The following is a 13,655-nucleotide window of genomic DNA, read 5'->3' as shown; positions in this document are numbered from 1 at the left end:
AGCCCGTGGAATAAAACCAGAATATAAATTATATGTTTGTACTTAACTGTTCCAGTTGAGACACACACAAATCTATTGTGAAAAACGTTGGTAATGTTAAACTGAAATGATTAGTTAGTGCAACATTAATTTTGTGCAATGAATGTGAAATACAAGGATTATTTTATTTTACATGGATTTTCATCCATCCATCCATCCATCCATCCATCCATCCATCCATCCATCCATCCATCCATCCATCCATCCATCCATCCATCCATCCATCCATTATCTGAACCACTTGTCCTCATGAGGGTCATGAACTATGTGGGTTTTTGTTTATATATATATACATGTTGTTTTTTAATATGTCCTTACAGACATTGAGACATTTGTCACATCACTTTAAACTTACAAATGTTGTTTACAAAACATCCATCCATCCATTTTCAACGCCGCTTATCCTGTTTCAGGGTCAAGGGTGTTTCCAAAACAATGCTATGGAAGATGTACAGTCCAATTGCCCATCTTTTTGCTGGACTTGCTACCAAAGTTGTTTTCATTCATTTCAGGTGTTCGAGCCTTGGCGCTCCCCGGATTGGGTCACAGTCATCTGACAGTCATTTGAATTGCTGGATGTGGTCACAGAGAAAATGCAACCACAGGATGGAGCTCTCCTTTGTGAACATCAGCACATGCTTCCTTCCCAGGGTTGAAAAAAAAAAGTATTTATGGCTTTTTGTTTAGAATCGAGCTGATGGCTAGATTTTACACAACAACATGCATGTTAAGTTTTTCATTCTCAGTACAAGTGCTTGCAAAATGTAAGCTCATAGAAGAGACAAGTCAAGCATATAATTTACTTGAAAAAATATTTTTACCTTTTACTGTTGGACTTAAGTATATTTTGGCTTTAAGTGTGTCTGCAAGCGCACGGTGATTAATTGACACCATTGTTTATGCTTCCTCCAGCACATTTTCATGCAAAACCGATAAACTGCACAAGATGGACCCTGACAGATTTCTTTACAGAATCTTTTATAGAATATGTACATCTATTTAAGTCGTGTGTGAGTACTTTTCCAAACTCTTACTTCAAAATTCAAAGTTGTTTATGTTCAAGATTTACTTTACAGTGGCTCTTTTACATATCTACCTGAAAAAGTGCATGAGGCTTCCTTCTGTGATTCTGTCTCCCCAATGCAGCGGCAACATCTTTTCCTGAATGTCTGTCTGCTCTCTGTCTAAGCGCCACATGCAAACATGCTCGCCAGCATTTGCAGCTCATGAGCAGGTCAACCATGCAAATCTAGCACCAACATCTTCACCCAATGTTCCAGCTGATTTGCCTAAACTATCAAGTGATTGACGAGAGTGCCAAATGTTAGTTCACGAGCTGACAAAATACTGCAAGGTATGGCAAGGAAAAGTACAAGTAATCCAGACTCTCCAATCTTTATTCATGAGACATGAACCTGAAAAATGCTAGCCCATAATTAAGTGATTAAAACACACACACACACAGAATGCCCAAAAGAACAACACAGTCAAAAAAGGTGAGGGCCATACTAATACTAAAAGTTTTATATTAAGTAAGGGGCCACAAAATATTACCCTGTGGGCCACAACTGGCCCAGAGGCCACAAATTAGAAGTTACCCAAATCATATTTGAAGTTAACCAAATCAAAGTTAGCCGTTTTAGCGATGATATATATTGTATAATTCATCAGCCATTTTTACAGCGTGAGCATTTTAAGGTCAAATCACAGCAATTTAAAAAGAGCTTAACTATTTAACGCCAACATTTCTGCGCGTGCGCATTTTACATCGAGTTGCATTTAAACCTCCTTGCTCATGCGCATAACACATGACGTCGCGAGCAGACCCGGAAACGAAGTGTTTTATTACAGTACGAGAGGCAGATTTCGATTTTACGTTTCTTTTAAGAAGAATAAAACCTGCCCTGCTGACTTGGTCCGTCAATTCGACAACAACTAAATAAAACAAAAAAGAAATTCGACGTGTATTAGCTGCAAGGTTGATGGAAGAGAAGGGCGTGCTTCAATCGCAACCCACCCTTCTCCCTCCCTCTCCTTCCCCTCCCCATTACTGGATGCTAGCTTGGTGGTAGCCTTTGCATGTCGTGTAGCACTCCCAGTCAAAAGTTGCGTTTCGTCATTTTTCACCCCAAAATATTCTACTCGGGGAACATCAGACTGCGGTAAAGGCAACAAGATGGGATGTACTCTGAGCACGGACGACAAGGCGGCGCAGGAACGCAGCAAGATGATCGACAGGAACCTCCGGGACGACGGAGAGAAAGCTGCCCGGGAGGTGAAGCTGTTGCTCCTCGGTGAGAGAAAGATGGATGGTCCGGTCGACCGGGGGTTGAGGCGATGAGGATCATCCCCAAGCCAACACCCAAGCCTTGCGTAGTTCACCCGCACCCAACTAATTGCTGTCCACTGCTTTAACCCCATTAAGTGACGCAACGTAAAAAAGGAAGCATTTGATGTCCTTTTAAGTTTGACGAAACAACAAAGTGAGGACATTTTGTCGTAATATTGAATGGCGCGGGCTTAGTCGTGAAAATAGCAAAAAAAAGTTCAAACGTTGTTTTCCCCTTAGCTAATTCATTTGCAGCACTTATTACGTGTTTAAAATGTAAACGCTGGTGAGGATTAACCCCACATTAGCCAGCCACTGCCGCCCAACATTGGCATTAAATCGCTAAGCTAATTTAGCAATTAGCTTCTTAACGCTAGCCGACTCAGCGTCGCTAGCCGGATTAGTCAGCGAACTGAGATTTAACACAAAACCTTACAGACTCGACTACGATCATAACGCGAGCGATATAAAATGGTTTCGGTGCACTGTTCCTTCTTCTAATCAGCTGACTTGCTTGCTGGCCGACTCAGGCGAAATAAATCGTATCACACTTGTGGCCTTTTTGCTCAATTCGAGGAACTCTTGCGGGTGAATTTCAGACAGATACCAATATATGCTCGGTGTGACGCATTAGTGTCATTATTTTTGTGACTGTAGGCAGACCGATCATTGGAATAGATTGCGAGAGTCTATTTGCCGCTCTGTTGCCTGCGGGAAAATGTGTACTTTTAAGAATCTGAATCGACGATTGAGCGTGTCTTCAACACCGTTTTGAGGTTTGGTGTTAGAATCTCAGAATGTTCTCCATGTGCTTGTGTTTCTGAACTTAACTCCCAACTTGCTCTCACTTTGCAAACACATTGAGGTACATGGCTTCATTGACTGACAGCAAGTCCGGAGTGTACCTCGCTTGATGCCCAACGACATCCCGCTATAGAGGACTGATTGACGGATGATGGATTTAAAGATGGCCAATGCACAAAATATCCTAATCCCAAATGTGTTTATTTGCAAAGACCAGACATGATGATAAAGTGACATTTTATCTCATCACAAAATAATTCATACTTGTTTGACTTCTATTTGTAGCGCGGTCGTTTCAGTATGTCATAGTTGCTAATCTTTCATTTTTGGAATTCTTGCTTGGTGCTGCTCGGTGAGCTGTTTTGCCACACGTTTACCTCCTGTAGTCTATAACAGTGTAGACCTAGTCTGTACCATCTTTCCCTGATTATAGGCCGTGTAAGCCAAAGCCCGTGGACATGTCACTTTCTCTCCAAACGAAAGCTTTCTGGATAAAGACGCCACTGTGTTATATATTGTGAATCCGCCTTTCAGATTGTGTGGCTGCTTCCGGCAGTGTCCTTCTCACTTGCCATACTGTAATCGGGGGGTCAGACACGAACTGAGACTTTCTTGCGGCATGCTTCCTTATGTCGTTGACGCAGTTTGCGCGGTTGTTTGCAAGGTGGTGTGGATGAGGCATTTGAAGTAAAATCTTCTTTGCCAATTTTGCCAGGGCTTGCAAATGTAAACTTTTTACTTCTTACAACATGTAGCAGCAGCACAGACGCACAGTGTAGTGAAATAAAAATAATGTAGGACAATATTCTTGTGGTCTGCGGTGGCGAGCGCTGTACGACACAGCCAGCTTCCAAAAGCGGCCGGGACCGATCCCAAAAGAAGCAGCAAGTAAGACCGTAACCACCGGTCACCATATTGACCAATGATCTTTAAACCTTCAGAACAGCAGCAGCCATTTGTCAATATTCTATACAATATATTGAGCTCAAAGCTGGCGGCCAACGGCTACCGTCTCGGTCGGAATCAGATGAATAAAACATTGCGTAGCAACCTGTGTGCAGTCTGACAGTGATGTGAATGTGTGCCAATTGTGGATGGCAAACGGAGAGCCAGCGCACGCTTGCAACTGCATGGTTGCTTGGAGAACAAGACATTCTTTAATTACACACGTTTATATTCTGTCGTCCAAAGTGCTGCTCAATTCCCGACACTTGTGTGGGTGTGTGGGCTAAGCGAAATATGATGTTCTTTTCCCTGGTTGTGATAGTGTGTGGTTGTTTTGCAAGAAATGCAACTAGCATTTGGCTTTGCATTTACATTGGATGTTTATTTGCCCAAGTCTGATTCCGGAATAAGAGGTTTCTGCTTATCGGCGGATGTTCAACCTATTCAGACTAAAAAAATGACCATTATTGCAATAAGTACTCTAATTTTCTGAAAAACAGACCCATGGAACGAAAGAACAGAACATTGTATGCTTAAACCAAAGATGTGCCGATGTAGACGTCAATCATTATCGTTCATTGACGTCAAGCAGATATTTTTCGAGTCTCGTTGAAACCACTCGTCTGAGCAAATCAACACGCAAAAGTGCATGCCCAACAAGCACTTGACATGAGAGTTTTGAGAGGTCGGATTGCCTCGAATGCAAATCATGAAGAACCAAAAGCTGTTTATTTTATGCTGAGGTCGGGTCTAACATGAAGAGAATGATTCTGATTCGGTCCTTTCTGCCTACCGAATCTGTAAAACCAGAAATCAATTCCACGGTGTTGCTCGACTTTGTTCCAATGATTTCTCCTCAGAGTAAATGATCGAAATCTCTTTGGTATTTAAACTTTGTCGCCAAATATATATATTTATATTGTATCTATATTATTCTATTTTTGACTTTATTATCATTTTGTGGTGAATTATGAGCTAAAGATAACAAGCCAACGCCGTATTTTCAATGCTCGAGGACGTGCACGCATTGCAGCGCCTCTGTGTGTGTGGGGGCACAGGGGATCAGAGGAGAGGAAGTCACTGAGCAGATGGGCACCTATTCATTGACATGCTTCTGTTTTTGATTATATCATTACATGTGAACAAACAGCAGTTAAATGCATCAAATACCGACTCAAAATAACATCTCTTTGGTGCCCCCTTCTGGCGCAGTGCACCCCATTTCAATGCCACGCCTTGTGAACTGCTACGTCAGGGAGGGGTATCGATACTCAGAACTATAATATCGAGACTGTATCGTTTTTAATAATATCGGAATGTATCGACGTTTTGAGCACATCCCTACCATGGACATCAATTGCAGTTGGCAGCAGTGGTAGTACGGGACAAAATGGCAGCCGCTTGGATTTTTCATCCTTTATTGTTATTCCACAATTACGATCTTAGTCTGAGCACTGTTTAGACTAAGTAGGGGCACAGAAAATATAGACCTGACTTCTCCTTATAAATGTTGTGCAATCCCTGTTAAATTTGGGATGATTTGAACCTGAACATTTGCAATCTTACTGGTCTTGTGTCAGAGCAGGGTATGCATCTGCTCATTGTGTTTCACGCCAAATTGGTGAACATGTCTTCTCACCAGAGAGCAAGGAGTCCCAGTAGAGGGAAGGTAATTAAAATGTTCCTCAGCTGTAAACATAAGCGGATCTCATGGGGAGCTGCAGAAGCCGGTGGTTGTTGTGCCTTACCATACGGAAATGAAAAGGAAAAAGTTTCGCTTTGATCACTGTCACGTCTAAAGGGATGTGCACACATTACATTTTAACATCTAAGAGTTTTGAAACATGAGAGCCCCTAGGTCAGCGGTCCCCAACCTTTTTTAGCACCAAGGGGTTGTGGACCCCTGCCCTAGATGACCAATTCAGCACGCAATTCATTTAATGGTATCACCACCACAAATGATCCCGAGTCCCCTTCCCAAAACGAGATGCCGCTAACCTGTGGTGCCACGGGGAATCCAGTCCGACAGAAAATACAAAAGACAAGAAAGCACGCGCAATAGCGGTAACTCGACTGAATGCTATCTTGTCTTGTAACTAACTACATTGCAAGCTATTCATTCATTTCTATTGCGGTAAATGACTTGTGAGACACGTTATACAAATAACACAACCGGTTGCTCCTCTATTTGAACCTCAGGTGGCTTCCAGATTGGCTATAGTTAGGTTTCCTTTTATACTCACAAAGTCTGTGGCTCAGGCGAACTTGGTGTTGATCCACACATGCTGTAAATAAGAATTTGCCATCTTAGATATTTTACCAAACAGGGTGAACATGGGTCGCAACTGCTATCCAATGAGAAAAAGAAAAAAAAAACATTTTTTAACACACCCCACACAAGGTAATAGCTCTGGATGCTCTTTCAAAAATGTGACTTTGGCTGACTTTGATCTGAAAAGGTAAAAATGCCCCAAATTGGCCTGATCACTATACTGTATGTGTTAAGTCGCTTTACTGGCAAGTCCAGGCTGCATAAAATCGCAACCCCGGGGATGCTTGAGCCCTGCGTAATCTCATTGAAACCAGGATCTCATTGATTAATCCAATTGTGCAAAGACGTGGCTCAAGCGCAGATTGAAGCACATCTTTAACAAGATTCTGTTAGCTTGTCGACTGACAAACTGCAAATTGCAGTTTGGCGAGCTGCATTTGCACATTGGTGTATTTGTCTGCCTAGGTCCATATTTTAAAGGGTTGATATTACATCTAAAGTGGGGATGGGTGAGTACTGTTGACAGGTATTAGGCCTTTACCGGCCGGACTTCAATGTATCAATACTTGCGATGGCTGTCACCCATCCCCATACCTCTTGAGGCCGTTTTACAATCAGAAACTAGCACGCATGGCTGCCAGAATTTTTTTTTTTTATAAAGTGAACTGTAGTCATGCCAATCCTCTCGTATGTCAATTCAGATGCAATTTCTGTACATACATGTATGTTCATAAGGTTTATCTAAAATTCCAATCATGCTCTTTTTTTTTTTTTTTTTTTTCACACATATTGCTCGATGATGATCGGAGCATCCCTACTCTTAATTTCTTGGCATGCAATGTGTCAATTCGGCACGTGCTTGTCTGAGACGCTTATCAAATTTCCATGTTTGTCTCATTTTCAGGTGCTGGCGAGTCTGGGAAGAGCACAATTGTTAAACAGATGAAGTAAGTCGAGACGCCTGCATAATCTACATAAAAATAAAATAGTCTGCAAACAATTCATGATTAGGTATTTGACAATACATTGTACTGGTGTAAATCGTCTTTACTTCCAATCAGCAACATATACATTGTTTCATACAGTGAACTTGCGTCAGCCACAATCAGCAATGAAAGACCCAATAATGCCTGCCATTTCTAGGAACTCATTTGTTGCTGTAGTAATGTAGTCTGATTAAAGTGGTAGCATGTTGCATTCAAGCTTAAACCACAATTAGGTGGGGAAGACTTTCCTTGTGATAAAGCTCTTATCTTGTGTGCCAGGATCATCCACGAAGCAGGCTACTCAGAGGAAGAGTGTAAGCAGTACAAGGCTGTTGTCTACAGCAATACCATCCAGTCCATCATTGCCATCATCAGAGCCATGGGACGCCTCAAGATTGACTTTGCCGACTCAGCCAGAGCCGTGAGTGCTTGCTGAGGTCACACACACAACACCAGCAAACAATATTTACAGTGGTTCATCACGTTCGGAGCGTCCTGCAATAGGTACAAATCTGAGATTTGGAGTGTCAAAAGACGGACATTTAAAAAAAAAATAGTTTTACTACTCCCACATGCTTCAAACGTAATAAAAGTGGCAGAACAGTACATCGGCAACTATTCCTGCACGTGAGGGCGGCGCAGTAACGTAGGTATACTGTGAAAACCTGAAAAGAATCAACATTCAGCTAAATGTGATGATCATTAACAACAATACAGCTTGAGCACAATGGGATTTACAGACGTTTACAAAAGATTATTCAATGACTTTCTTTTTCTGTAATCGCCATTTACCCCACGAGAAGCATCACCTTTAGAAATCAAGAGGCCTTGCGCAACATCTAATTTCCAAAACAAATTTCCTCATAGGAAATGTTGTAAAGTGAAAGTATTTGTTCAATGCTTTTTCCCTCCTAAAACTGAATGAGCTGAGACTGTTTTAATTAAACTCAGGTGTCATAATAGTTTCCAGTAATTCGATTCCTAAAAATGGTTCTGATTATCGATTCCTCTAAGGGAAAATTAGTTTCAGATCAAGAGCAGTCCAAAAGGAGCACTGCAAATATTCCCAAATGTTGGTAGCCAAAGTGTCACAAGTGGAAAAATCAAACAAACTTAACCCATCTGTATAATTTCACTCTCTCCCGAAATGAGAATTGATAGGCACATTAAATATCTTGTCTTTGTGGTCACTTGAACATAGGTTATAAAGAATGTGCAAATCGTTGTATTCAGTTTTTACTTTTGAGACAATGTCCCGACTTCATTGGAATTGGCTTTGTACATTGGGAGTGTGTTCATGATTAGTAAGAAAAAAAAAAATTGCCAACTCCAACCATTTGAGGCATATGACTTGGGATGTTCTTCCATATTTAACGCCGCTGTATTGAATTGAAATAGTGATGTGCTAATTTGTTGTCAATATTTTGACTTTTCAAGCACATGGTGTGTTTTTATACAAGTGGCTAATTTTGGCTCCGTTTAGGCACAGCTGGACAGATTTTCCACTTCTTTATACTTTCAGTATTCATATGAAATTCCGCTGCTTTATAGCGGCTTAAATGAGAGGTTTGTCCACTCAGGATGACGCACGACAGCTGTTCGTGTTGGCCGGCTCGGCCGAGGAGGGCTTCATGACGGGCGAGCTGGCCGGGGTCATCCAGCGGCTGTGGAAAGACAGGGGAGTGCAAGCGTGCTTCGGCCGCTCCCGAGAGTACCAACTCAACGACTCTGCGGCATAGTTGAGTAGTCATATCGCAACCTTCCAGAGAGGGTGTGGCTCTTTTTGAACCCATTAACCATTCCATTTTTCCCTCTCTCCCTGTTTCTCATCCCAAACAGCTATCTGAATGACCTGGACAGGATATCACATGGCGCTTATGTGCCCACCCAGCAAGATGTGCTGAGAACCCGAGTTAAGACCACCGGCATCGTGGAGACGCACTTCACCTTCAAGGATCTGCATTTCAAGTCAGTTTGTCATTTTAAGTTTTTTCTCCTCTTGCATTATGTAATTTTATTGAATACGTCAGTGACCTGTTGTGCATTTCATTTATTTTTGTTTTTTACAGTTTAAAATGACTTGAAGGTGAATTCATAACAAAGTAGAACCTCTGATTAATCTCTTCCAAAAAGTCCAAAGATTAAAAACCAAACGATATCAAAATATAATTGAATATAAGAGCAGATAAACAACCCTAACTCCCAGGGAGTGCAGCTTTAAAGTAGCATCTCATCTTTACAGAATGTTCGATGTCGGTGGCCAGAGGTCAGAGAGAAAGAAATGGATCCACTGCTTCGAGGGCGTCACCGCTATCATCTTCTGTGTGGCTCTCAGCGACTATGACCTCGTGTTAGCCGAGGATGAGGAGATGGTGAGAAAAGCGATTTCTTTTGTTTTTTTTTGTTTACCGAGACACACTATAGATCCTGTACAGACGAACTTTGAATGCGCATGTCTAACGTCAATATTTCAGTCGGGCTGGGAGAAGCACATGCTACACGTGCCAAAATCACAATTGAAATATTCCTTTTAATAGTCCAGCCCCGTTTCACTACTTTTGCACAAGTTGTAGCATTTTAGGATCAGAATAAAAGTTCAACTGAGAAAGCCTAAGGTCCCCGACGAATGTAAAAAGTGCGCATCTGTTCTTTCTTTCTTGTATTAATGCATCTTTGCTTTTCCACAGAACCGAATGCACGAGAGCATGAAGCTGTTTGATTCTATCTGCAACAACAAGTGGTTCACAGACACCTCCATCATTCTCTTCCTCAACAAGAAGGACCTGTTTGAAGAGAAGATCAAAAAGAGCCCCCTCACAATCTGCTACCCAGAATATGCAGGTGAAGATATTAAACACGCTCAAAATGTTGTCCTTAATGACGTGCAATGCGATTTGTGCTAACTAAACAAAACAATTACTACTAGTATCATGGACAAGTAGAATGATGAATATGGATTGTGAAGAAATGTTCTCGTAACCAATCAAATTAAATCAGTCCGGTTTACAAGAAATTGAATCTTTTTTAAATTAAGATTTGCAACTATTGTTGAAGGCAACTTTCAACGGTAAAATGGCTGTTCCCTCTTTTTATACAGCCCGTCTTTGAAATCCGCCCCCGTATGGTATATAATTATGTACATATGATTGTTTTTTTTTTTGCTGCAGTAGCAATCTAAAATAAACCCAATTCAAATGTCACCGCCCACAGGCTCAAACACCTACGAAGAAGCAGCGGCCTACATCCAGTGTCAGTTTGAAGATCTGAACAAGCGGAAGGACACCAAGGAGATCTACACCCACTTCACCTGCGCCACCGACACCAAGAATGTGCAGTTCGTGTTCGACGCTGTCACCGATGTCATCATCAAAAACAACCTGAAGGACTGTGGCCTTTTCTGAGGGTGACCGTGTGATTCAGGTGCTGTATTACAAAGGAGTATTGGGGCCATTCTGACGATAGCAATGTGAACGAGTTCTGTCAAAATCTGAATCTAGTTGGAATGGCCACTTTGACACAAGTTTTTGTGTTGCCTTTTGGGGAATGTTTTTGTGCAAAATTGCCTCTAGAAAGTTTGCTCCACCCCCCTCCACAGAAAAAAACCGCTCAGAAGAGTAAAACGATCTAATTTCAGTATTTGTCGTTTTGTCTTCTACTCTGGGAACCCCCTTCTCCGATTGGCTGTCAACTTCCAGTACAAAATAGCCACCAATTTCTCGACACGCCAAAATTCCAAGACAACAGGTCAAAATCACTGTGATGTCTCAAACGTTCACACAAAACTCAAATGTAGAAAGATTATTGCTGAGCAGAGGAGTGTGAGCAGTAAAATAGGCAAATGAGATGTACATCAGCAGTCACTTTTTCCCATTAATTTATTTGTTAAGGAGAATTTTAAAGGCATTTGAAGTGGTCATTCCATGTTTTTTTAAACATGCCCTATCGAATGAGTTAACGGATTACAACTACTATCTATATCCAACTTTATTTATTATGATTATGGTAATTCACAGTGTTGACCTTTTCTTCTCAGTTTGTCCTTAATACTTGATTTCTCCTGTATAACTAATCACATGGCCATATTGTTGTTTGTGTGCAGGCAGCCCAGCGGTGCTCCTGCCGTGTGACTTTATTCAACGAGTATCTGGCTTTCACAGACTCCGCTGACAATTGTCACTTTGTGCGTTTAATTAACTTATGTTCATCTCTCAAAGGTTTTAATGGCGCAGTGTAGACGAGAAACATTTTGTGTAAAATATTTGTACAACTGTCTTTGGCTGGGGGATTTTCAACCTTTTTAAAAAATTTGCTCCTTTGATCTATCATTTATATATATATATGTATATGAATATATATATATATATATATATATATATATATATATATATATATATATATATATATATATGAATGAAGAGGAGGATACTTGCTTCCCCCATCTTTGAATCAACATGTTAATGTTTAATTTCAGCATGCCTTAGTTACCTTTTGTTAATTTAGATGTTAGCTTCATGTACTAGATGTTATCATCTAACCTGCAATCCATTTTATTTTATTTAAGTTTTGGGCTTTTTTGTTTGTGTATATTTTCTTCCTCGGACGTGTCAAGTACGACCAACTCGCTCCACAGGCCAAATTCCCTTCTGACATACTGTGAGAGCCATTTTAACTTTTTCAGTCGGTTTGCATGTGTGCTCCAGACCAAAAGCCTGTGAATGTGTGGAAGTGTGCGTGTGTGTGCGTCTGTGCGTGCACGTGTGTGCGCATGTGAAAGAGAGAGAGAGAGAAAGGGAGAAAGTATGCACAATTCAAAACAAAGGGACTTTATTTCTCTACGTGTCATCCTCACCTTTCAAAGTTGTATTTTTCTAAGCGACCAACAACGAGTAACATTCCCGATTTGAAGGAAAAAGCTTTGAAAGGAAGGATGTCTTTGTAGCACACAATAAATAGACACGCACGTAGACTGTGTGGGGGTGCAAGGCCGAGATGTCTGTGATGGTTTCACGTTACATATCCCCCCCCCCCCTCCTCCCCACACACACATGCGAACCCAGCCTTCAGTTTTCCATCGGATGGGGTTAGGGTGGGAGACATCTGTGGACTAATCTCCATGATTTTTTGCTAATAAAAGAGCTGCTGTGGTGAAACCATAGCAACCTATATGCAACAAACTCGTCACATTTATTTTGTGGTCACGGGGTGGAACTATATTGGAAAAAATATGCCATATGCGATATGAATATTATTGCACTGTTTAACACCTAAAGAAATGACAAAGTGGGATTGGTAATGTTTTATTGGGGCGTCTCAACTCCTCAATCCTGCACTAATGTTGTTTTATGTCAGTGATAAAGAATGATTGAATTCTGTTGTTTGTCTAGAAAATGTTGCAGCACTTTGTGTTCCTTCCCTTGCTTAAAGGGTTGAAACACGGCAACAGATGTTAATTCGCATTAAACTTGTACACACACAAGGTTTGTTTGTTCAGTTTAACCGTAAACCTCAGCTGGGAATGGCATTAAACAGCTTGCATGCAGCACTCGTACCTCAAGTCGGCGCTCGTAAGGCAGGGAAAAAAAGGTTGCAAATAATAGTTGCTTAGTGTCAGTAAGGGTCACTATTAATCTGCAGTATGTGATTATGCTATATGATTTTCCCACAATAGATATAAAAAAATATTTAACAAAATAGAAAAGAGACATCAGTATGCAAAACTGTCACATGATTATTTCTCCCACATTCTTTGGAAGTTGCATTGTCCCACAACTGATAGTGAGCTATTTTTAGATCAGGCCCACAGCATAGTCATGTGGTACCTGCGTGTGGGTGATGCCTGCTCTAAACTTTTTAATGGACTATTCAATGTTTTGCCAACATTTTGCACAACTTAATGTTCTCAAACAAGTAGCTGAATGGCAAACTTCAAAGCAGACAACCAAACAACAGCAAGTCTGTCTGGGTAGTCGGGAGTTTTTGCATGGAGCTTAAGGGCTGACCTTAAAGATAAAAAAGCTCAAAGTAAACAAAGCATGGGGAATTAGATCAAGTTTCTAGTCAGAGTCCATTTGCCTAAGTGAAACGTACATAAGTGTATTTTTTATGTATATGTTAAAAAGAATGCGTGTACATCAAGTGCCACACCAATAATTTGTAGCTCACCAAGCTGTACTAGTAACCATCATGACTAACATAAAATTTCATGAGCGAAGTAGGCCGACGCCAATAGGATATTATAATATACAAAGTTTAACGATTAATAGTGGGCCTACTAATTTTG

At 41.0% G+C, this 13,655-nt stretch overlaps 1 protein-coding gene across 1 annotated transcript; it reads left to right on the top strand.

The window, feature by feature from the left end:
* Positions 1-1,932: 1,932 nt before the first annotated feature.
* Positions 1,933-12,851, top strand: LOC119124528 (guanine nucleotide-binding protein G(i) subunit alpha-1). The gene is made up of 9 exons (XM_037254596.1): positions 1,933-2,333; positions 7,294-7,336; positions 7,655-7,796; positions 8,956-9,113; positions 9,215-9,343; positions 9,618-9,747; positions 10,063-10,216; positions 10,586-10,795; positions 11,475-12,851. The coding sequence occupies exons 1-8, from the start codon at positions 2,216-2,218 to the stop codon at positions 10,774-10,776; spliced, it is 1,065 nt and encodes a 354-aa protein (XP_037110491.1). The 5' UTR covers positions 1,933-2,215; the 3' UTR covers positions 10,777-10,795; positions 11,475-12,851.
* The last annotated feature ends 804 nt before the right edge of the window (positions 12,852-13,655 follow it).

Source organism: Syngnathus acus, chromosome 6 (assembly GCF_901709675.1).
Source record: "Syngnathus acus chromosome 6, fSynAcu1.2, whole genome shotgun sequence".
NCBI lineage: Eukaryota > Metazoa > Chordata > Actinopteri > Syngnathiformes > Syngnathidae > Syngnathus > Syngnathus acus.
This window is presented reverse-complemented; position numbering and strand designations above follow the sequence as displayed.